General features: G+C 40.9%; 1 protein-coding gene across 8 annotated transcripts in view; it reads right to left on the bottom strand.

The window, feature by feature from the left end:
• RAPGEF4 (Rap guanine nucleotide exchange factor 4) overlaps positions 1-23,737 on the bottom strand; it is a 296,243-nt gene that overhangs the window by 160,876 nt on the left and 111,630 nt on the right. Inside the window, exon 2 of one of the 8 annotated variants that reach the window (XM_046658763.1) lies at positions 17,394-17,465. The exons of the other annotated variants lie outside the window; for them this stretch is intronic. Within the exon in view, the coding sequence (XP_046514719.1) occupies positions 17,394-17,435 (42 nt within the window). The 5' untranslated portion in view covers positions 17,436-17,465. The remainder of the gene's footprint in view (positions 1-17,393; positions 17,466-23,737) is intronic. 8 annotated transcript variants of the gene reach the window in all.

The raw sequence follows: 23,737 nt of genomic DNA, 5'->3' as shown, positions 1-23,737 counted from the left end.
CCCGACTGCTTGCAGCTTTCCTCCAGGACTCATCTGCTCGTGGGTGTCCCCTTGCTAGTGTGCCCTCGCTCAGGCTTCCTCCTGTCTTGTCATGTCCTTGCTGGGTCTGCCTTGCTGGCTCTTATCCACTTATCCTCACAACTCCTAACCACAGATGTACAACGGACCATTGCCCTTATGCCCTCATTACACTCTGCCCAAATTTCCAGCGCTGTCTCTCTCTGCTAGACCTTACACTCCCATTAGGCAGGAACTTTATTTCTCTTTCTAGCATCAGACTGCAGCATGGTGCCTGACGAGAGCAGGACCTCAGTAACATTGTCTGCACAGATGATTACATAATGAGATGTCATCCATATAAGGGAAAATTTTCAACATGAGAATATTTTTAATTTTCCAATTTTCTCTTTTAGCTATCAGTTCAAAGCCCAAGGAATACCACAGCTGAACCAAGCCATATGGAAGGCTGGCATATATGCATGCCAGCCTGGCCAACACTGCATCCTATTCATTTTATAGGCATCTCTTAATTTGTATTCCTCTGAGAGCAGAGCTTGAAACTAGGACTTGAATGCAGCTCATTTGGAGGTGATTCTGGGAAGCAGGAGTGAAGAGAAGGAAAATTGAGACAAGGAAGAAGGAAAAGACAATAAAGGCTGTGTTACTGAGCTAGTTATCCCACTGGGGACCTTTGTAGAATGCATCTCAGAATTCTGCCCCCAAAGCACAGGTGGCTGGAGCATTTATCTGCAGAATTCCACACCCTGTTATTTGAGGGGCACCTCCAGAGGCACTAACTCCTCCCAAACTTCTCGACTATCCTGAGTTTAGGTCGTGCAAGCCCTTGTGGTTCAGGAAGAAGCCGTGAGGCAGAAAAGCTGAGAGTCTGGGAGGAGCTGAGGTGGGGCGGTGAAGTGCACAGGAATTGTCCATCACAGCTGCAGCTGAAGCGGAAGGTGGGCCGCAGCACGCACTGAGCTATTGCTAAGGAAAGGGCAGCAAAGGTAGATAGTCTTTCATCATATTTTTCCGCATTATGCAGCTAAATAAAAACCTTATTCCAAAATACAATCCATTAATTGATGAAAAGAAAGTGCTTAATGGGGCCATGAGGATGTCCTGGGTGGACCTTGGGGATAGAGTTCCCAGAAAAACAGGGGACTTTGCCAGCTCAGTAATATTTAAGATTTATACATCTCTCCTCAACCAGCCGTGACTCCCACCCTCTTCCTTTCCTTAATCCCCTGCCATTCACAGGGCAAAAAGAGGGCTGAGAATGGCCATATATCCTCTCCCACTCACTGTGACTTCTTTTCACCACGTAACTTGGTCTTGATGCTCACTTTATAAAAATGAGTGAAAGGAGCAGCAAAGAGGAAAGGAGGGGGGACTTGCTGACCTGAGTTAGTTCAATCGTTTAACAACAGCTTCCTCTCCCCTCTCTTGGCCTCTGATTAGAAAGAATTCCCATCTACTTTATATGTTGGGGGAACCCACTGCAAATGACAGCAAACTTCTACTACTTAGCTTTCTCCAAGTGTATTTGATAAAGCTCCTTGCATTCATTGTTGCTAGAATTTTCTATGCCAGCTGGAAAAAGGACAGACCAACTGCAGTGCCTTTGTGAGTTTTTACCTGAACCTCCGTACCACGCTGTCTCTTTCTTTGGTAAGGATGACGTCAGGCGCGTGCCCCATCCCTCCTCCACGCACGTGCACGCTCATTTGATGCATCCCATCTGCTTCTGCTCCCACCCGCAGAACAACTGTCAATGAATTTGGCCCTTTGTTTCTTGAAATCAGTCTCACTTTTCCAACATAAGCCTTTTAGTTTAATACTGGTCCAGAATTTTGAGATAAACAGATGTCATGGCAGTGAGATGAGGAAAAGGGACACAAAAGCAGAAATCAAAGCTGGCTTCTAAATTAAATATCTTTTGAGAAAAGCAGCACAGAGGATATTCAGGGCAGTGAAAGTACTCTGTATGATACCATAATGGTGGACACATGCCATTATACATTGGTCCAAATTCCTGGAAAGTACAACACCAAGAGTGAAGCCTGATGTATACTTTGGACTCTGGGTGATAATGATGTGTCGATGAAAGCTCATCAATTGTGACAAAGGTCCCACTCTGTGGAGGCTGTTGATAATGGGGAGGCTGTGCACGTGTGGGGGCAGGAGGGATGCGGGAAATCTCTGTACCTGCTGCTCAATTTTGCTGTGAAGCCAGAACTGCTCTAAAAGATAAAGTCTATTTTTTTAAAAAATAAATAGAAAAAAAGGAGGAAGAGAAGGAATACGAGGAAAAGGAGACAAAATGTATGTCAAGATATTGAGAGAAATCAGAAAACACCAGGCACACCCACCTAAAATTTACTATCTGACAGATGTCACAGGGCAAAACTTATTAAGATCAGGTAAGATCTTAGGTAAGGAAGGAAATAAAATCAAGGCTGGCTTCATGGATGAACGACCTGTGCAGGCAGACAGGCACTCACGTTCACAAGGGCCCAGCACTTGGTTTAATGCTCTGCCGTTGCCATCTTGAAAGTCTTAACGATTTTTAAACAAAAGTCCCCAAGTTTCCATTTCGCGCTGGGTGCCTGCAGATGATGCACCCAGTCTTGAGTGAAAGAACAGGGATGGTGAGACCTGCCCTCTCCTCTGCAGGCTAAGACACAGCAGGAACTATTTGCAGGATTATTCTCAGAGCACTCCCTCCCTGCTTCTCACCGATTCTTGTTAAGCTGTCTCTCTTGGTTTAAAGATCTAGGCATTTCAGACTTCCACATGCCTTGTAACATGTGTCCGGTGAACAGACACGTGGGGTAGGAACGACGGAAGAGGGAATCGGTACCCTGGTTGATTAGCACTGAGAGCAGAAAGTCTTAATGGATGAAGTTCTAAATGCATGAGACCCTAAATCCCCTTCACTGGCTTCCTTACTTGCAGAAGTAGGGAAATAATGCCTCAAAAAATAACCAATCATCATTCTTCAAAATAAGATTCACTTAGATAAACTCTAACTTTATAGTGAAAAAAATGCTTTAAGCATCTCCTGTAGTACTGCCTAATTCGAAATCTATTTTCCTAAAAAAGGGCAGAAGAGTTAACAAAATGTCTCCCAGTGGTCCCCAAGGACAGCCGTGGAAATGGCTCTCGCCAGTCATCCAATTCCTGTCTCTGTGCCTTGCCTCTTATCAGTCATCAAACTTCCTCCCCTTAAATAGAGCCACTACAAAAGTCACCATCAGCTGTCCTCGGACGAAGTCAAGGATCTGGCGTCAGAACCTCAGCTGCCTAAATAAAAACCCTCTAAATCACTCTCGGTTCAAGTCGGACCTGCCTTCCTTCCACGTTCTCTGTTCACTGTTTATCATTATGACACTCGTTGAAGTCTTGCTTTCAGTGCTGCAAGAGTTGGCCCTAGTGGCTTTTTAGCTTGACAGTTGTAAATAGTGAGGCATATATCCTTTTTTCTCCTAGGGCTACAGAAAAACACCCAGGGCACCATGAGGTGTTTCCCCCAAACTGGTGGATATAATCCCAGATGTACAGACCAAACGTAAAGAGTTTTGCATGCTGTCGGATGTTTTCCTTCTCAAAATCTGCTAAGAGAAGCCACTTATTATCTAGAAGCTTAAATATTGGCTTTGATCTGAATCTTACAAAATGCCTATCCATATTTTTTTAATTTTCCTTGCTGACCGACTTTAAAAAGTAGCAAGCCAGACACAATCTGAGATGTACTGGTTAGCATGCATATCTGTATACATATATATTGGATTAAAGCTCATCCTTGAGTATAGACATGTCTTCTTGTGAAACCTTGTTCTGTCAGTGGAAATTGCAAGTTGAAATGACCTCCATGGGAGAAGAGGCTCTTGTTATTTGGATGCGATCCTAATTACAAAGTAGCTTGATGAACAGAGACCAAATACTGCCCGTGTTTCTAGCAACAGGACATAATTTGGTCTCTCAACAATTGAAATCTGTTTGTAAGCAAACAAGACCTCTTTATTGACATTATTACCATACGTAAGCATTATTGCCAAAGCTTGAACAATGGAAATCCAGCAAAAATGGATTTCTTTCATTTTAAAACATGCCTGAAAGATGTTAAAAGCCCATTAACTTGAAAATGGCCAGTGTCATATGATCTCTGCCAGTTAGACAGTAAGGAAAAAAATATGAGTGCCACAACCCTTAAAATGAAACTCTATAAATATTAAAAGAGAGGTTCTAGTTTGTGAGTTCTCATTCAGATAGATCTTTGACATGATAAACATGATTTTCCTGTTATTTAACATTAGGTACAAACTACCTATCAATTTCAGGAATTGCTCGTCAGCACTTGCTCTTTCCTCTCCTCTCCTCTTCTTCCCCTCAGAGAAGAGGTGTCTAGGAAGTCGATTAAAGCTCATCCGTATTACCCCATAAGCAGTTACCAGCCCCAGGAAGATGGACAACTGGGCTCTTCGCCAGATCAAATTCTCCCCATTAGGCAGCTGGAGAATATGAAACATCCAGCAGTTAACTGGCTCTAGCAACATGAAATCACCATCACTCAGATAAATATGGGAAACTCTTGAAGAATGCTGCTTTCCATTTCAAATTTGATCTTTCACAGAAAAGGAGAAATATTAAGTTAAAATATTAAGTTGATTGTAACAAGCCAGGTCATAAAGCTGCTACTGCAAAGGCCATTACAGATTCAAAGTAGCTTTAAAAACATTCAGAATTTACAGATAAGGTAGAGACATCAGGGACTGAGAATTATCTTCATTTTCCAAAGGAAAAAAATTGATGGAGACTGAGAATCAACTTATTTGTCTGCAAATGAAAGAAAGACCTAATACCAAACTTCTCCAACCCTGCTTCCAACTACTAGAGGTGAGTCCACCGGTAAATACCCGGCTTCCTTCATCATGGAAATAAGTATTAACAACTTTACTAAGCAGTTCACTCTCCAATTAATAACCTGTGTCTAGTGAGCCCCGACTGACGGGTGTCTGTGAGGTGGTCCTGCACAATTGAAGGGGTAATGGATTGAGATTCAGGAGAGCTCAGTCGGCTTGGGCAAGTCCCCTCATTGAGCCTCAGCTTGTTTTCTCATCTATATGGGCAGGACGGGCAAAAAGTAGGACAAAACTAATTCCTAAACACCTCACAGTTAAAAATTCTATAATTCCTCCAACTCCAGTATGTGTCTGCTTAACCTTTCTTGTGCAAGGGTTAATAACATGCAACACTCAGATATTAATCAGTCACTTCCTGAACATCTACTTGGTGCCAGGCACTTGGGTGATGCACTGAATAAAGACATAGAACTCTATCCTCTACAGCTCATACTCTGGTAGGAGATAAACAGAAAACCAGGAATTATGATACAAATAGCAATGATAAGGACTTTAATACACATTTTGAGAATGTGCTGTGGTAGCTCAGAAAAGGCAAAAAAGAGATGAAAACCAAGCAGGGCCTTGATGGCTGGTGTGAGCTTTCTAAGCAGGAAAGGGGGGCATGGTCTTCCAGGCAGAGGGGACAGTATGTGCAAAGGCTCAGAGGCATGAAAAAGTTTGGCAAGCAGAGGAAACGGTGAAAGCAGATGGTCATGGTTAATGTAAGGTGTTTCCTAGACCAGGGATCAGCAAATGTTTTTCTATAAAGGGACAGAGAGTAAATATCTTAGGCCTTGCAGGCCATAAAGTCTCAGATGCAATTACTCACCTCTGCCATTAAAACACAAAAGCTGCCATAAACAATATGTGAGTAAATGATTGTGGCTGTGTTTCAATAAAACTTTATTTACAAAAACAGGCAGCAGTCTGGCTTTGGCTCACAGACCACAGTTTTACAACTCCTATTCTAGAGCATAACAGGAGATAAGATTATAAAGGCAAGTTGGAAACCAGATTGCAGAGTTTCCTATGGGCATTACAGAGATGCTTAGGGAAATATGAATTTCTTTCTAAGAGTGAGATAATAAAATTTGCATGCTAAAAATGGTAACAGCAGGATGGTGTATGGACATTTTCACACACTGAATCATTAAAATAGAAGGTATTAATTTTCTTTACTTCACTATACTCTGATATCCTCAAATCAAATCTACCAGGGCATGCCTTCCCAAGAAAATACAGAAGTTGGATTCTTTTCAACCAAGTAAGCATCTGGAATACACTTAACACAGTACATCATGTCCCACTTGGTCTGAAATACCTGGTCAAAAAAAAACAGAATAGTAAAATCTTTAATCTTTAGTAAAAGCATTGCCTATAAAACTAGTAAACACTACAACAGAGGTAGGAATCTGACTCTGTCAGATAAAGAGCTATAAAAAGGTGGCACTACGTGCTCATAGAGGTCTGGAAATATTTTACTTGCTATGTACAGCACTGCCACACACACACACACAAAATTCACAAGACAAGGGGCAAACAATAAGGAAGGAAGAAGGGCAACATTCACAAAAACTTTGTTTCAAGTCAGAGAATAAAAAAATATTTATATTACGGCTATTTTTTGGCAGGGACTGTGCTGGGTGCCAGGTCACAAAAGCGAGTGAGAGACTGCTCTCAAAGAGTTCATAGTCTAGAGGAGGGGTCAGCAAACTTTCTTGTAAAGGTCTAGATAGTAAATATTTTAGACCTTGCAAGCTTTATGATTTCTGTTGCAAATATTCAACTCTATAGTTGTAGCACAAAAGCAGATATAGATAATATGTAAATAAACGGGTGTGGCAGTATTCCAATAAAACTGTAATGGTTTGCAGATCCCTCATCTAGAGAAAGAGAGACATTAAATACATCACTGAAAATAGGTGACATCACTGCAAGTACGCAAAGCTCTATGAAGGAAAAGCACAGGGTTCTCTAAGAACAAATGTTAGAAGGACTGGACTATGCCAGCAACATCCAAGAAGGCAGTGCAGGAAGCAGAAGTGAGGGGCGATGAGGAACAGAGAGAAGCGCCGAGTGGGACTCAGATGCAGCTGAAGGACAGAAGCAGTCAGGCCACTCAAGGGGGCTAGGCTGAGTCAGGGATCTTGGATTCTATTCTAAGGCAAGAGGAAACCATTAAAGGTTTGCAGCTTGAGTAGGACCTGATTGATTTGCATTTCTAACGGATCTAGAGGTGTTGGTGGCAAGAAGCCATGTAGAGAGACAAGCTGGGAACCTAAATCAGTAGGTCAGGGGAAAATTCTGTCTTAGTTAGGCTTCCACTGAAAACAGACTTGGAGAAACATCTTGGCTTCAGGCAGGGTATGTGGGAGGCAATGTCAGGAAGCACATGGAAGAGAGTGGGCAAAGTGAGGCAGGAAAGAGAGAAAAGTCAATAATGGGTATATTAATGAGTGCATTACCATTGTGGGGAATTGAGACTCCATCCTGCTGGGGAGCCATTGAGAAAGTCAGTCGAACACACCTCAACACTCTCCCATGAAGGGATGAGGAAGTTGGGGTATTTGTCCACTAACCCCCGCCTTCTCATCTGTTGAATGTTGCCCCTGGGAGGATCAAATCCCTGACACTTTTGAGCTGGCTCTTTGGCTGTGAAGGTCCCCCATCACTGAAGGAAATCCTCAGACAGAAGTAGAGAGACACAGGTGCTTGAGGTGGGAAGATGTCCGGTGCAGGGGGACAGGCCACTGTAGCTGCAGATGAACTCAGTAATGAGCCAAGGGTATATGGAATTGGGTGTTGACAGTGTTTGCTAAAAGTGACTTTTCGGTTTCAGCAGAACATAGATAAATCAAGAAAAATACAAAACTATTTTCAAATTCTGTCAAAATCTCCTAAATAGATTTCTCTCTTTTTGTCAAAGACTGAAGTTTGCCAAGCTGAAGTATATTTCGTATATACTTTATCTGACAAAATTAATGCCATGTCGCAGGAGCCACATTCAAAATATTTAACAACCAAAACAGCAAAGGCACTGATCATTCAGGATGGACCTTGACCTTAAAAACTCTTTCAAGGCTTACAGGTGTGTACCAGCTGCACACCAGCTCTACCTTATTTTCTGAAAACTCTTCTGGAGTATGGTAGGAATGGAGCAGGCATGGCTCAAATGCAAGCAGAGAATGTCTATGTTAAGGGGGAATGTTTCTGGATCTGTGGCTAGATAAAGCATGAATAAGAAAATGCTGCCTGACACAGTGGCATGAGAAAGCCAGAGGCGACCTCAGATGAGTTCCTTCAAGAAAAAGTGTATCTTCTGGGCAGACTCAGCACTGACATCGCAAACGTTAATCCAAGACAGGCAAGTAGATTGCAACGCGCGAACACTACCTACGACTGCAAACACAGGTTTTCTAACCAATCTACCTCGCTGCTGCAAATGGGGAAGAAAAGTGCTGGTTACCCAAATTACAGTCCAAGGTCAACATGAGATTAAGGTCTTGTTTCTGAAGGTAAAATATTTCAAACCATTTTCATGGCTTCCAACTCGGAGACGCTGCTGCCGGAGTGGCCTCCCAGCAAGGAGCAGCTTCATACATTTTAACAGCTCACTGCTGGTTCCCTGGTCCTGGGGTGGAGTTACATGGGTATAGTAGAATTTAAACACTGTGATCACAGGTCACGGTTGTAGCAAAATTGCTGTGGCGACAGTTAAGTCACGAGAAGAAGCCTAATCGATGAAGACAAAAATTGGTCTGGTACCACAGCTGCTGTCCCAACTCCGTGAGTCCAATTATTTCACTGACTATATATATCATTGCCCTTCTCTACTCAGAAATGACTCTCATCCACGGTTTGTTCTTTTCTTAACCTAAATACAAGTTAAGGAAGGACTTGATACTCTTGCGTTCTCCCACACCATATTTTGCATCTCATTTTCACACTGTCTGAGGCTGGATTTGGGTTGGGTTTTCTGCAGTCCTGAGAAAGCATGCTTGAGTTGATTCTGTAGCTTATGTTCTCTCTCAGACACTGCTAACTGGAGTAGGCATCCAACCAAACCCACCTTTTCTGAAAATCTCTTTTAAGAGAACAGAAACATCTTCTGGGTAAAAACTTCACCAGATATTTACCCAGATGACTTCTTCCTAATGCCAGGCCCTAATTCCCTTCTATTTTATGTTTGACCAATGAGCTGGTCTTTCCTTTAAGAGTCTTCATCCATCTCTGACATGAATGTTTTTAGCCTCTTGGCAGAAAAGGTGTATCCTCAAGGTTGGGTTAGCTTCCTTTTTGTTTTTTCTGCTGAGAAAGATTTGCCCTGAGCCACACCTGTTGCCAATCTTCCTCCTTTTTTTTTTTCCCCCAAAGCCCCAGTGCATAGTTCTATATTCTAGTTGTAAGTCCTTCTAGTTCTCCTACGTGAGCTGTGGCCACAGCATGGCTACTGACAGATGGGTGGTGTGGTTCCACCCCTGGGAACTGAACCCCGGCTGCTGAAGCCGTGAAAGCACCAAACTTTAACCACTAGGCCACCAGGGATGGCTCAAGTTAGCTTCTTTTTTATACATATTAAACATACTGCTTTAAAATTGGCCTATCCTGTCATCTCACCATATGCTTCGTCATTGCTTCTGTGCCCCACTCCATCCTTCCAAATCAGTGGAGGATCAGAAGTTAACAAGTTTAAAATTTAATGATGTAACATGAGTAGATGCAACAATTTGACTTGAAGCAACTAAAAGCAGGAAAACAGCGTGATGCTCCAAATAGCCAGCACTTCAGAATTCTCGCATCTCACATATGTCTTCTTAACAAGTTACGATGATGACGATGATAACACAAACATTTGCTAGCACCTTACAATTTGTAGAGCACTTTCATGTGTTATCCCATTTCAACTTTACTCACCCTTACAATACAGATATCCCTACTTTCACCAAGGAAGAAACTGAGTCTCGGAGATGAAGTGACTTGCACAACGCTAAGGGACTCACACAGTCATAAATCGCAGGACCAAGATGTAAAAACAGACCTTGAGATTCTAGATTCCACATGCTTCCCTCACAGCACATGGCCCCCTCCTTCTTTCTCCTCTGGCGGCTTCTCATAGTGCATTTTGAACTTCTTTGTGGTTGAAATTAAGCTTCCCTGTCTTTCAGAGACACAAACTTTAGTCCTAGACATCTCCCTAACGCTCCTGCACTCCATTAAACAGCAGAGTTAAACAGGCTTTTTGTGGGGCCTATTAACTGTACAATAAAAGCAAAACTGGGTCCATAGTCAAGGCATCCATGGAGTTAACCAGCCCCAGAGGACACAGGACTGCAAAGAGGAATTCATTTCAGGTGGATACCCGCGGAGGTTTAAAGAGATTAGGAAATGAATAGGAGAGAGAGAGAAAAAGTGTCAGCTAGAACAAATTCAAAATTGAGAAAAAGAACATTAGCTAAATAATCTCTAAGCATTTCATACTGTGCACCCCAGGGCAGAAAGTTAGTCGAGAAATAAATTTAATAAATTTAATTTGAGGAATTTAATATAAATTTAGAAGAAAAATACTACATCTACTTAATTATCAACAGCCCCCTGTGAAAGTCCATGAACACATCACATATGTATTTTAACGCTTTCCATCTGTATGTACAAAAGAGCTGATGGGCAAAATCTACTCGGGAAAGGGATGTCCCCCCTCTTCCCGGCTCACTGAAGACCAAAGGGTGGCATTTTTCATTACCCATCCCCCACCTTCCTCCATCATCCACCAGACAGCAGCTTCACATGGCCTTATAAAATGTTTAAATTAAGGTACTTCATTTAAAGGCCACCGATGAATTCCTCTGATAAGGCATAAACAGTATTCTCTCTCAAAAATCCGGATCCACGGAGGTACAATAAAAAACTGCAAATGTGTTGCAGTAATACTAATGCTAATAATAAAATTTCAGCACTTTATAACAACAAAGCACTTCCACTTAGACTAACATAGGCCTATCTCATTTAAGCCCTACTGACAATTGAGAGCCAGTCTTATATTCCCTCTTAGAAAATGTGAAATTAAGTTGCTGATCCTGGACTTGAACCCAGTAGCACAGATCACTTCCTTCTGTTTAGAGGAAATGCTAAAAGCTTTAGCCCAGTTCAAGGGCATTATGTTAAATTCCAGTTAAAACTGTAGAATAGAAAATACAATAAAACATATTCGTGTATGCTAAGACTTCATCTGTCTGAAATATATGGACTATTGATGTCAAATAGCAGATAACCAATATGGAAACTGCAAAAATCACTCACTTTATTCATGAAGAGCTGCATCAAGCTACTCTTATTTATACACAATTAAAACATGCTTGGTTGTCTGCTTCCCATGAACACAGCATATTAGAAAAGAAAATTATAGAGGTGAGAGAAGGTACTAAAAGTAGGCCATTGAGAGTAGTAAGAATTGGCAGCTAACCATGTAGGAAGGTCAGCCAGAAGAACTCCAAAAGCGGAGCATCTGGAAAGCATGACAACTGCACACACCTCTATGAGCTCGGGCAGCATCTCTGTATTATGCACAGGACAATAATGACTGCTTATGATAACGTTCCTGGGTTTAAAATTATGATGCTCATCATATTGTTTCAGGAAAGAGAATCCATTTTTAAAACCTCTATTTCAAAATTAGTTAAATAAGACACACTTGGGTGTTTACAGCAGTATTCGGAAAACTTGACCAACTACAATGACTTATATCTTGAAGGGTCTGGATAATAACAATGGCTAAGAATGAACAATGAATGAACTTGTGTGTGTGCCAGACCTTTTTGTTAAAAGTTTTGCATTAATCATCTCACTGGATCCTAACCACCAGCCCACGAGGTAGATAATTTCAGCATCTCAATTTTACAGACAAGGAAACTGAAGCCTGGGGAGGTTAAGAAACTTGCCCAAGTCACTAGCTAGTAAGTGAAGGTGCCAGGATTTGAACATAGGCCATTTACTCCAAAGCCAAGATAATGAACCAGTTGGCCATATGGCTAAGATTTCACTGCACCAGTTTTTAACTGTTGTGCTTCTGGGCCTTTCTCTCATATCCAACCACGGGCAAACCCCAGTTTTCAAAAGTTCATTTATAAATCAGTCATTTGGAATTCAGACTTCTTGTCATGCATTCAACAGTCATTTCCTGGGCAGCTACAGTGTATCAGGCACTGTATTGGGTGCTGGGGACACAGAGATAAGAAAACACAACTCCAGGGGGAAGCTGACATACACACAACTAATTGCTGTACAAGGTGCACTTATGGAAGGTAACCTGGTGTCAAGGAAGATGTAATGTTATGTCTGGTGTTTAGCAGCCTAGAGAAGAGCTTTGTATAGACTTCAAGCTCTAGCGAAACTAATAATAGCCCTGACTCCTGAGCCTCCCTAAGCTTCCCTGAGCTCTAAGTCCACCCAAGCTGTGGGGGCAGCAGGGAGGGACAGTAGGACATGAGTAACACTTTATGTTTACCCAACTTTAATGATGGAATCTCTGGTTCCAACCAGCAGGTGGGCATGAGATTTCCCCACTCTCTTCAATCTGCCGGTACGTGGCTGCCCTGACTCGCTGTGTACCATGCCCACCTCATCTGCAGGCCATGCAGGTATGTTTCCCGAAAAGCATATGGAAAAAAACCTCTCTTCTGCTTCGCTATATAAATAGACCAACCGCTACCAAAATAAAAAAGGAAAAACTTCCATTACGCCCACCTTTGGTTTCCTGAACAGTCTCTTTGGGAAGCCATTCAATGTGCTTTTCCCAGAAAACTTCGTTGCAATTTTCCTATTTTTATATGTTTAATGAATTACACAAATAATACATTCTCATGATAAAAAAGTTAAATGATTAGCAGTATCCAGAGCAAAAAGTTAATAGTCCTACTTCACATCCTCGCCCCAATTCCTCTCTCCTCTTCACTGTTATTAGTTTGGTATGTGTTATTCAGAACTTTGTGCACTTACTTATGTATCTAAGTACCTAGACAGATCTATGGCTTTAGGTTCATTTTAAAAAACAAATGGAATCAGATCAATATGCATTGTCCTGCAGCTTCCTGTTTCTGAATTAACAATGTAGCTTGGAGATCTTTCCGTATCACTCTATACAGATCTCCCTTAGCTTTGAAACAGCTCTGTAGTATTTCAAGTTATGGATGAATTATAATTTATTCTACCAGTCCCCTACTGACAGATATTTAAGGTTTTCCCAATGATTTGATCTGCTATTACAAACAATGATGAAAAGAAGACTCTTATACATATATCTTTGTGAACATATGCAAGTATTTCCAGAGGATAAATATACAGACCTGGAAATGTTTGTCCCAAACGGTGTATACATTTTAAATTTGTATAGATACTGCTAACTCAGCTGCAAAATGTGACTCATATTTGTACCCCAGCCAACAGAGCCACGGCCTCCTCAACACTGGATATTTATCAATTATTTCCATTTCTGCCAATCTGACAAGTGAAGAGAGCATTATCTAATTGTTTTTTAATGACTACTAGTGATATTTACATATTTACTCGCCATTTATATTTTGTCTTATGTGAGTTGCCTATATGTTTCATTTACCCATTTTTCTAGCTAGTGGTCTTTCCTTGTTGACTGACAAGATACTAGATTTCTTTATTTGAGAGGGGGATGTAATGTGGAAAACTTCTCATCCAGGTGCTACAGACTTGGATGTCAACCACAGGAATAATCACACTGCAATCTGGAAAGTCACCATGTGCCCCAGCTGTGGTTTTAGCCCTTCCTGGAAATTAACAGACTAGAAATAAGTCTCCAGCAGTCGGCGAGCACAGAATCCTTCCAGATACAACCTCACATGGACATCAGAATGTCTTAAGGTGAGGGAAAAGGTGAGAATGTGAATGGGTCCATCAGCAACCATTCATCATGACTTTGTGGGTGAGTGGGGCAAAGAGAAAATTGGGGGAGGAAACCCTGTAGATAGACAAGGAGGTTGGGCCAGAAGGACCTAGACAAAAATGAGGGAGGAAAAACAGCCACAGCATGACTCCCCCATCTCTAGCTCTGTGTTACTGCCTCTCTAACCTCAGGCTTTGTTTTTCACACAAGGTGGGTATAGAATTAATTCACTGGAAGTGCAGATTCTAATGCAAAGAGCAGCAACTTCAATAATTTATTCTAACAGATTGAAAGCCTGACTCCCACAGCAAATTAGTGATGCTGGTTGAGTCATGGAGGGGTCACAGACAAAGTTTCATAGAGTCTATTTGCCCCTATTCTTAGGAATCATCTTAGAGCAAGAGAACAAAAACTAATGAGGATCTATTCATATTGCAGATTTTTATGTTTGGAATCATACAGCACCACCTTTTCAACAGTTAGGAGATTCACTACTCTCCCAAGGTGGAAGGTCCCTCTTATCTAATGCTCTCCAGGGACTTAAAAGCAGGAATGAAGAAAGGGCTTCAAACAAGCACCTGGCTGGGTGTTTCCCCGGGTGCGGGCAGCAAGTGCAGAAGAAAGGAAAGGTCTTTCATCTGAGGGGCCAGGCCAGGGTATGTGATGGGATGGGTCTGGTTAATGCCACAGCCCACCAAGGGGAAAACAGAAGCCTGGGAGAGCAAGGCTTGGCTGGAGCAGGGAGCAGCTTGTCGTCCAGGTCTTGGACTGGCCTTTAAACTCTTTTCTTTAAATTCTCTGGCAACAACAAGGAAATCTTTCTCTAAATCATTGCATTTGTACATATCTTTAGTTTACGCTAAATGATTACATGCTATTGTTAGATTAGGAACAAGAGGGTAACAGCTGAAGGGCCAAGGAGGAAAGACTTGGAGCTGCCCTGATAGTTGCTATAAAATACAGTCTCAAGACTATGCCAAGGTGGGAATGAATGGATGACAGCTGAGATGTCTTGGCTTCCAAAGTATTCGCTAATAAATTCTCTTATATTTTAATTGTAATCTTGTATGCACATACATAGTAGCATCCCTCTGAACCAAAGTTTCAGAAGAAAACATGAGAACATTTCAAGACAAGATGAAAACAGGATGAATCTTGGAAAGGGTTCTTGGCAATCCGCCAATGCCAAGTCTTAAGTACCAGCCATCTTCCCTTTGTCTGGCTGTATTGAGGATGCAATCATAGACACGTTGTATTCACTGTGAAAAAATTATTGGACTTTGTATTCAATGATTTACACTCTGTCCTCTAAAGCAGCGTCTTCAATTAAAGAGCCTGATTACCTCGCCTGAGCTGATGGTGTATTATAACAATCAATTGCATTTGACTAATGTACCCAAGAAATGGGCATTCAATAAATGGGTCCCAGTCAGTCTGAACTGTTTATAGACAAAGACAGCCTGAATGAGACAGGGTTTGCAACCCCACTGCTGCTTGTGAAGCTGGAAGGAAAAGCCAGTATTTGCTCAGCTTTTCATCCTCTCAGACAAGATTTCAAAAACACAACATTCAACTCATGGCAAAGGGAGGACATGTTTGCTGAAACAACAGCTTTTATGTGCTTGTGCAGGACAGTATGCTCACAACAGAACCCCCAGAAGGATTAAATAGCACAACATAAGTATATACAACGGGGGCCTGGCAACTAGCGGGCTATCCAGATGGCTTGAAAAATTCCTTAACCTAAAAGTTGTAAATTACAAACACAGGCATAACAATGCTGCTAAGATCACTCAGCAGAAGTCAGTCAGTCATATATTTTAAAAAAAGAATAATAGTTTTGCACAGAGAAGACTGCAAAGTTTTGTGAACAGGTGCTAAAAGTATCAGTGAAACCATTAACAACTAACAAATGTATATGATAGCAACAATAAGGTTGAAGCAAGATGAAAATCTACACATTAAAGATAAATAGTTGACTCCAGTAGAGAATAAAGAAAATTTAGAAACTGAGATGCAATTTAGAAACTAAATATAGGTATTTCAATTATCCAGTTTTCTCAGAAATTGGATTTATTTTATATAGAGAAGTTCTATTATCTTTTTGTGGGTTTTTTTTGCTAAGGAAGACTAGCCCTGAGCCAACATCTTAGCCAGTCTTCCTCTATTTTGTATGTGAGATGCCACCACAGCATGGCTTGATGAGTGGTGTAGGTTTGCACCCAGGAACAGAACCCAGGACACTGAAGAAGAGCACGCTGATCTTAACCACTAGGCCACAGGGCCGGGCCCTCTATTATCTTTTACTATCACATGGAAGGCAGGCGATGTGCCAGGAGAAGAATGGTAGACCCAGCATCAGAAGACCTGAACCTGGGCTCTGCTACTTCCCTGCTGTGTGACTCGAAACAAGGTGATCAACTTCTCTAAGCCTCAGTTTCTTTATTCATAAAATCGTAAATAGGACAAGAACCAACTGTCACCCAGCACTATTGGGAGGATTAAACAACCACATAAGAGTAAAACGGAAAGTTTTGAATGAGTGTTTTGTAGATCCAAAGGACTTACACTAGCTTTAAAATACATTTGCCTTGGACGAGCACTTGCTTATTTCGATAATGCTGTCATCTCAAAATATTGTTGCAACTCCTCTTTAGAACCGCCTCAAGTGCCAAAAGCAATTAGTCTCCTCTTTCTGTCAACATGGATCCTCTCCCTTTAAGTGAAGTCTATGAAATGGGGGCCTTATTTCCATTTACACTTGAAAGCCCAGGCACAGAGGGGTTAAGTGATTTACTCAAGGATATAAAACGGGTCAGAAGCTGAGGTAAATCATCTCAATTCTGTGTCTTGCCCTCCGCTACACTCCAGCTAACCCTGGACTCTGGGAGGCATTTCTCTGAGTTCTTGAAAAGAAATTTCCTATGATTGCCACATTTCACTTGACTCAGCTCTCTCACCAGCAGACAGCACACCCGTACCCATCAAAACACTCTGTCGAGAGCCTCTACACCTCAAAAATCAGGGAAAATGGAAGGCAAGGGAATTCAGAAGTTTCCCTTTTGAGCAGCATTCTGAATCCATTCTGAAGTCACCCGAATGAGAAAGTCTTATTCGTGCCTCTCGTTCCTGCCTGATTAGGAGGGTGTCAGCCCCGAGAGAGTCTAGTCTGATAATGATGGGGCCTTACAGAGAGAAGTAACTGTCTCTTTTTGCCCCTAGAAAATATATGTGACTCTCTGTGAGTTAAAAGTAGCGGGCCACTAGAAAAGCCACATATAAGTAGGTTATCTGAATCTTAAAGCAGGCGAGTGGTGTTTATTTTTCTTAATTCTAATAGAAATAAAATACAAGTTTTATAACAAATTTTATAATTGAGTTAAAGTCAAAATATTTCAAAAGTTTTGATCAAAACCTAAATATTCCCAAACTGCTGATTCTATTAGCATAATCTCTAGTCCACATTTAGTTAGATGGCTTTACATAGGATTTTTGATAAACTTTAATCTCAATTTATAGATAGGATAAAATGATACAGTCATTTTAGGATAAGAAAGAGGTATAAAGATAAATAACCTCACCCGGCTACATCCATGTGTAAAGTGGCAGATTGCTGGTGACATTCATGGTCATTCTAAACGATTCCACGGCAACTGAAATGAGCCATTACAGCCTAGAATTAATTATATGGGTTTCAGAACTTTGTTCCTGAAGCCATAGCCCCATCTTGGGGATGGTCTGCAAGGTTGTGGCCTCTCAGAAACAGGAATAGGAAAACAAATCCTAACATAAACCGATACAAACAACAGCTGCTTAAGAGGGATAAAAAGCTTAATGATTGAGCTGGCATTTTTCTTCCCTCTCCCACGAAGCATGAAAGTCTCCACAAGTTTAATTGGATCCTCATTTCAAAAACGACATGATGGACAGCTTCTCAAAAGTGGGAAGTGGCCTGGCAAGGTAAGTAGAATATATAGATACGGATATATCTATATATGTAATACAGTAGAGTACACAGGGTCGTGATGTAAAATGTATTCCTACTATGGGTTACCTCACTATGGGATACAATAAAAAAAGTCTTGAAAAGCAGTGCAGTAGGATATCCTAAACCCTTCCAATTGGGTAAGCTGCAAGCAAAAGCAGCAGTAAATGCACAATGGTGACATTAGCAGAGGGAAGTGAGGTAATGAGGGAAGGAAGCACCACTAAGGGGTAAGGAGGGGACTGGGGGGGGATGCAGCACACTCAGGGTACCAGAATTCCTGGGGTTGCACCTAGTTTGAGCTGAACACTCCCTGGGAGTGAGGAGTACACCCTTAGGGTGTCCTCAAACTCTTAAGCACCTATGACTTCCATTGCATTGTCTCCACGAAGGGTGTCAGTAATAGTGTCTGCAGCTCACATGAACAGACATTTTACGTGTACATTTCATATTTTATAATGTCTGAGCTCTGACTTCCGGGCTTCAATTTACACATCAGACACAATCCCGGCCCTCCAGATGTCTATGTCAGACTGAGCAGATAAATGAACGCTCATTCAATAACAAAAATATAATTATATTAGATTGAACATATGAAATTGCCATTTTTGTAGGTCAAAAGTGGTTGAATATCAGCAAATTTGTATAGTTCAACTTAATAAAAATCACCAAAATGCAGTAAGGGGCCAAATGGCTTAGAGACTGGGCTGACAACCTGATGAGTGAGTCAAGTTGTTTTGAATACACTCCTGGGCCCCATGTTCCAAACAGCAGCATGGGTGAAGATATCTAAATATCAGAAACCAATCTTCTGTGATTTTTCAATACACAAAATCTAGCACTAACTTTATTCAAGATGAGGGCTTCCTTTGCTTTCTACAGGTATAAAATTACCCACAGGGAAAGAACTTTTAACAAAAAGATTTTCAAAATTTTCATTTGAGAGGTTCAAAACAGTACGTATTTAAAAAAAAAAAAAAGTCGCCGCCATTCAACAAGATCACAACACATAAGAATTTATCGAGGTCTCAGGCTTGGTTTTTTTTCCCACAATAAATTTTCTATTTGAACAGAACTTAACTGTTTATGAAGAACTGTCCAGTGTTATCTTATTTAGACCCCCTAAAGCCCCATGAATTAAGGATTAGTACTCATACTTTACAGAAACGGAAATGAATCATTCTAGGGATTCACTTAGGGGGAAGAAAGCCAGTTTTGTTTTTAACTCAACCTTTGGCTTCTGATAAGGTTCTGGTTGGCCTCCGATTCTGGACTATAAATACTTATTAAGCACCTACAAGATGCCAGGCCCTTGATTGGGTGTTTTTTCCTGTGGGACTTTTCATCTTTTGGCAAACACTTTAGCAGGAAATCAAGCCTTTCTAAAGTATGCAAAAACTCAGGAATCATAAGATTCAGTTGGACCAAAAGTAGATAACTCGGCATTTAGAAAAACTTATCTGAAGAGTTGTTCCTCTTCAGGAGGCTACCCTACTTTCAACTCTTTCAAGTATTGTTCATGTTTAAGAATGAGTGACAAGGTTGAAACCTAGCTTGTGTCATGTCCTAAATGTCCTTGTGTAACCTCCAGTGGAAGAAGCATCTCGGAAATTTTACAAACAAAGGACCCAAAAGCTCCTGTTCCCTCTACGGTACATGACTGAGACAAAGAAAAATTTCCTTTTCCACAAAAGCAATGGACATTATGAAGTGATGATATTGAGCTCTTGGGTCAAAAAAGTGCCTTTGAAGAGGCTTTCTTGGGTTTAAACTTTACCATCATCATATGTCTTGCTCACTGCTCTAAAGATTGTGCCTAGAATAATGCTTGACACACAGTAGGAGTCAATCAATGAATGGAAACATGCAAATGAGTAACTTAAAGAGATACAGGGTAACTAAAGCCAGTCCCTCCAACTGAGCAACATCTCAAAGAACAAAGATTCTATAACCCCTTCTCACACTTGAAAGAAATTAGTTGGCTAATACTATTAGCTGGGGAATGCTGTGTTTGTTATGCCTCAAAAATGACCAAAAAAATGAAAGATCTTAGTTTTATGCTATCAATTGTGGTTGATCAGGGGCAGGATAATGTAGCCTCTGTTTTATTCAAACTTAGGACCAACTCTCGACTGCTGTATGGATCTGGCAAAATGGTTCTCCAGCCATCTACTCTCCAATTTCTGAACAACCATCAGAAACCCCTGTGGAGGATCAGTCAGTTCTAAAGGCAAAATAACATAGGTAAATGATTATGGCATTGTTCAGGTCTCTGGAAGAACTGCCATCCTTACCAGAGGCCTAGAATGAGCTGAACACCACAGGACTCATTTTGCAAGCTTGCTAAATTTGCTGGCAACAATACGTGGTGGAGACGAGTTGTCTGTCTTTGTAGTTCAAGATGCCACTCCACTGCACAGATAGCTCAGGCTGCTGATGGATCTGCCTTGACACCAGTTATTTCAGGAAGACCATGTCAACAGACCTTTCCTTCTGCAGTGCTCCAAATGTGACTTAATAGAAATTTTTATTTGTTCCACCACTGAATTTTAGAATTTAGTTGTTTTTTTTAAGCATTGAAAGCACATCCTACATTATCCTTTTAGAAGAGGAAAAACTCTAGAACCCCATTTAGTTAATGAAGCTGTAACTATAACTCTGTTCTCTGAATTAATAGGGAGGATCAGCTTCAGACAAATAGTCGCCTACATTGTTTGAATCTCTGTGTAAGAGGCACACTTTTAAAAAAGGCTCAAGCACAATTAATGGAAAAGAATTATACACACAGCTCTTCTCCCCTCACTCCAAAGGCTCCTTCCCCTCTGCCAGTCCCACTACGTCTTCTCCTATTAAAACTTAGAATGAAAAGGCAGAGGTGGCCTGTGCTATGTAAGAGCATGTTATTATGCAGTCTGCTCTAATTCCACAAAATGAAATACAGGATTCGTATTTTCCAGAAGCACTGGGATGTCAAAACAAATTTAGAGTTTTCTGTGGATTGCAAATGAACCTTGAAGAAAGGTCTTTCTTTCAGTTAAGCATTATCATTAAGGATATGAGTTGTGTGAATAATATTGATCAAAAAACATTTAATTCATGCTTTTATTATTTCAGAGATTGATTACTGGGATGCCTGTTTTGTTAGGTGGTCCAATAATCTGTTCATTTGATTCCAATCTGTTCAAAATGCAATTGCTTGCCTGAATGCTAAGAACCCAACAACTGAAGCATGTCACACCGTCTCCAGTTTCTCTGTCATTGATGAACAGTTAAAATGTGGATTAACTTAGGTATGATACAATTTGAATTTAGGAAACATATTCTATTTTCTTTTTCTCATGGAAGTTCAAATATGTCCTATATTCTTCAACAAAAACGGCTTTAAAGATGTTAAATAAGCAATGTACAAATTTATTTTTCTGACCCAAATCACTAGACTCCTTTCATGTCACATGAAACCTTTCCAAAATGTAGTTAAAAGTTCAGAGGTTCAAAACAATTTCTTAAATGTTACCCCCTTTACCTTCATAGATTGACCTGGAATATTTGTGTCTATTTCATCAGGATGAAACTGGACAAGGCCAACAGATTTAGTTTTCTCTTTCACCACAATTTATTATAAAGACCTAATATATAGCCATATCCTCAGTCATAAATCTATTTTACTCATGAAGTGCTGAAAAATTAGGATCTCCCAATCATTTCCATTTGAAAAATGATATTGGCACATTTCAGATGACGAGGAATCTGCTGAGATAAGCAAAGGGGTATTTTCTTAGACCTTCATGTTTAGGTTCAAGAGGCTTTTTTCTTGGATGATCCCTTGGACCACAAGTAAAACCAACTCATTTACATTTTACTTTCCAGTGTAGGTTAAAACATTAAACAGTATGTATCTCATTGCCCCTGTGACATTCTGCCCCTCTGCCCCCTGCATTGACTCAGGATCACTGAATTACCCCAAGGACACAAAAAACCTGAAGGAAACTAAGAAGCCAACTGAGTATCTAAATAGTTTTTTTTTTAATCTAAGGCACAGAAAATCAAATCACTTTTTATTTCAATAACCAGTTTGGGGACAGAAAAGGCTTTTGAATTCCAAAGCTTTGGTTTAATTAGAAGGATAAATTCCATGAAGTTTATACTATAAAGAGAGTAGGAAAGAATATAAGAAGATTTTAGAGTTAGTGTTTCAGCCCCAAAGGAGATCAATACAACAGAATTGGTGGTGGTGGGTGTGTTTAAGGGAGATGTTTTGGGAGAGAAGAGCAATTCAGCTCTTCTGAATCAGAGAAGAGGCCCCCACATGACTGCCCCATTCTGAGGTCAAATCCTAGTTGAGTTTGGAGGAGATCTCCAAGCAGAAATCTGTGTCTTGCCTCCTGAGGTGAGGGCTGGGGTGACCTAACAATGGAAGTCAATAGCATGTAAATACTAACGGAAGGCTCAGGCACGGATGGGACCCTCTCCCTATTCCTCCTAAAGTCAAAAAAGAGCAGTGTCCCTGAATATCACCTACATTTTAATAGCATGTAGAGAAAGATGAGCCCACAGAGACCAAGAAATAGAAGAGCACAAAGAAGCTAGAGGAAAGCTATATTTCAAAGAGAGGGTGATCTACGACGTCAGGTGTTGCAGAGAGACTGAGGACTGTGACTCTTTCACATTCAGAACAAGTAAGACGTGGACGGCTTTCGCTAGACGGGTTTCCTCGAAGTGGCTGGGACGGAATTTAAGTCATAGTGGATTGAGGAGCTTTGGGAAGGGAGGAAATGGACACAACACATGCAAACAATCTCTTTAAGAAGTTTGGCTATAAAAGGGGAGGAAAAGTTAGGAGAGTAGACAAAAGAGTATGTGGGGAAGACGAAGGTTTTGTTTTGTCTTATTTTTTTTAAGTTCAGAGTAGCTGGAGCCCAGCGTACACTCTGACGAGAAGGATCCGCTAGAGATGAAAAGGGGAAAAATACAAGATATAGAGGAAATTGTACATCTAGTAAGCATCCCAAGGAAATGGTGGCGAATGAGGTACAGAATACAAGTGGAGGAATCAGAAGAGGAAAACTTCTTCTATTTTAACCTGAGGAAAGGTAGAATGGGTGAATACAGATGGACAATTAAAAAAATATATATATATATATTAAATCACCAATATTTGCAATGCCTTCCTCCTCTCACTCAGAAAAAGGAGAATTTGTTTGCTGAAGTATCTATGACTTGTGCTGACTGAGGTAAGAGGCGGGAGGAAAATGGCAGACACCAAGATAGACTAGTCTGCTCTACCTGCGAAGGAATGAGAGAAGATAGGAGTAAGAAGATGAAGTGAATTAGTGTGGGGGCAGGGGAGGAGGACGAAGGAAGAGAATAAATTGCTAGCTGCAACGAAGAACTGGACTATGGGGAGAAAGACGTAAAACCAATTTTTAGGAAATCTGGCTATGTGTTCTCAGATTAGTTCCCCGCTTGGTCTTGGTTGACTCCTCAAGAAATTTTCAGTGAGGGCCTCCATTGTCTTCCAAGGCTTTCTGGAGCCAGATTTGACTTTCACCATATTGAACTGTCCTCAACGTAATTGGTTTTATTCAGGTTATGCAGGTAATAGATTTGCAAATGGAGAAAAGTCTTCAAATAGGTGTTGGAGAGAACGGCAGGAGTGTATTAAGGAAACATACAGGGATTGCTGACTTATATACTGACAGGCCCAACTGAGACTGGTGGTCATAAATTTATCACAGCATCAACCTGGACAGTGGTCTGATTTTCTCTAGCTGTGCTCAGCAGTATGGTTGGAAGCAAGAGAAAGTACACAACTGGCTGGCCTGGTAAGTGTCAAGGGCATTCTAAGTATCCAGTACTTAGAAGGTTCATTTCTAAGTATCTAATACTACAATGCCTGACAATAGTAGGAATCACTCAATAGTAGGAATCACTCAATACATC

The sequence above is a fragment of the Equus quagga genome, chromosome 4, assembly GCF_021613505.1.
Source record: "Equus quagga isolate Etosha38 chromosome 4, UCLA_HA_Equagga_1.0, whole genome shotgun sequence".
In the NCBI taxonomy this organism is placed as follows: domain Eukaryota; kingdom Metazoa; phylum Chordata; class Mammalia; order Perissodactyla; family Equidae; genus Equus; species Equus quagga.
Note: the sequence above shows the minus strand (reverse complement) of the source record. Positions and strands in the feature narration are given on the sequence as shown.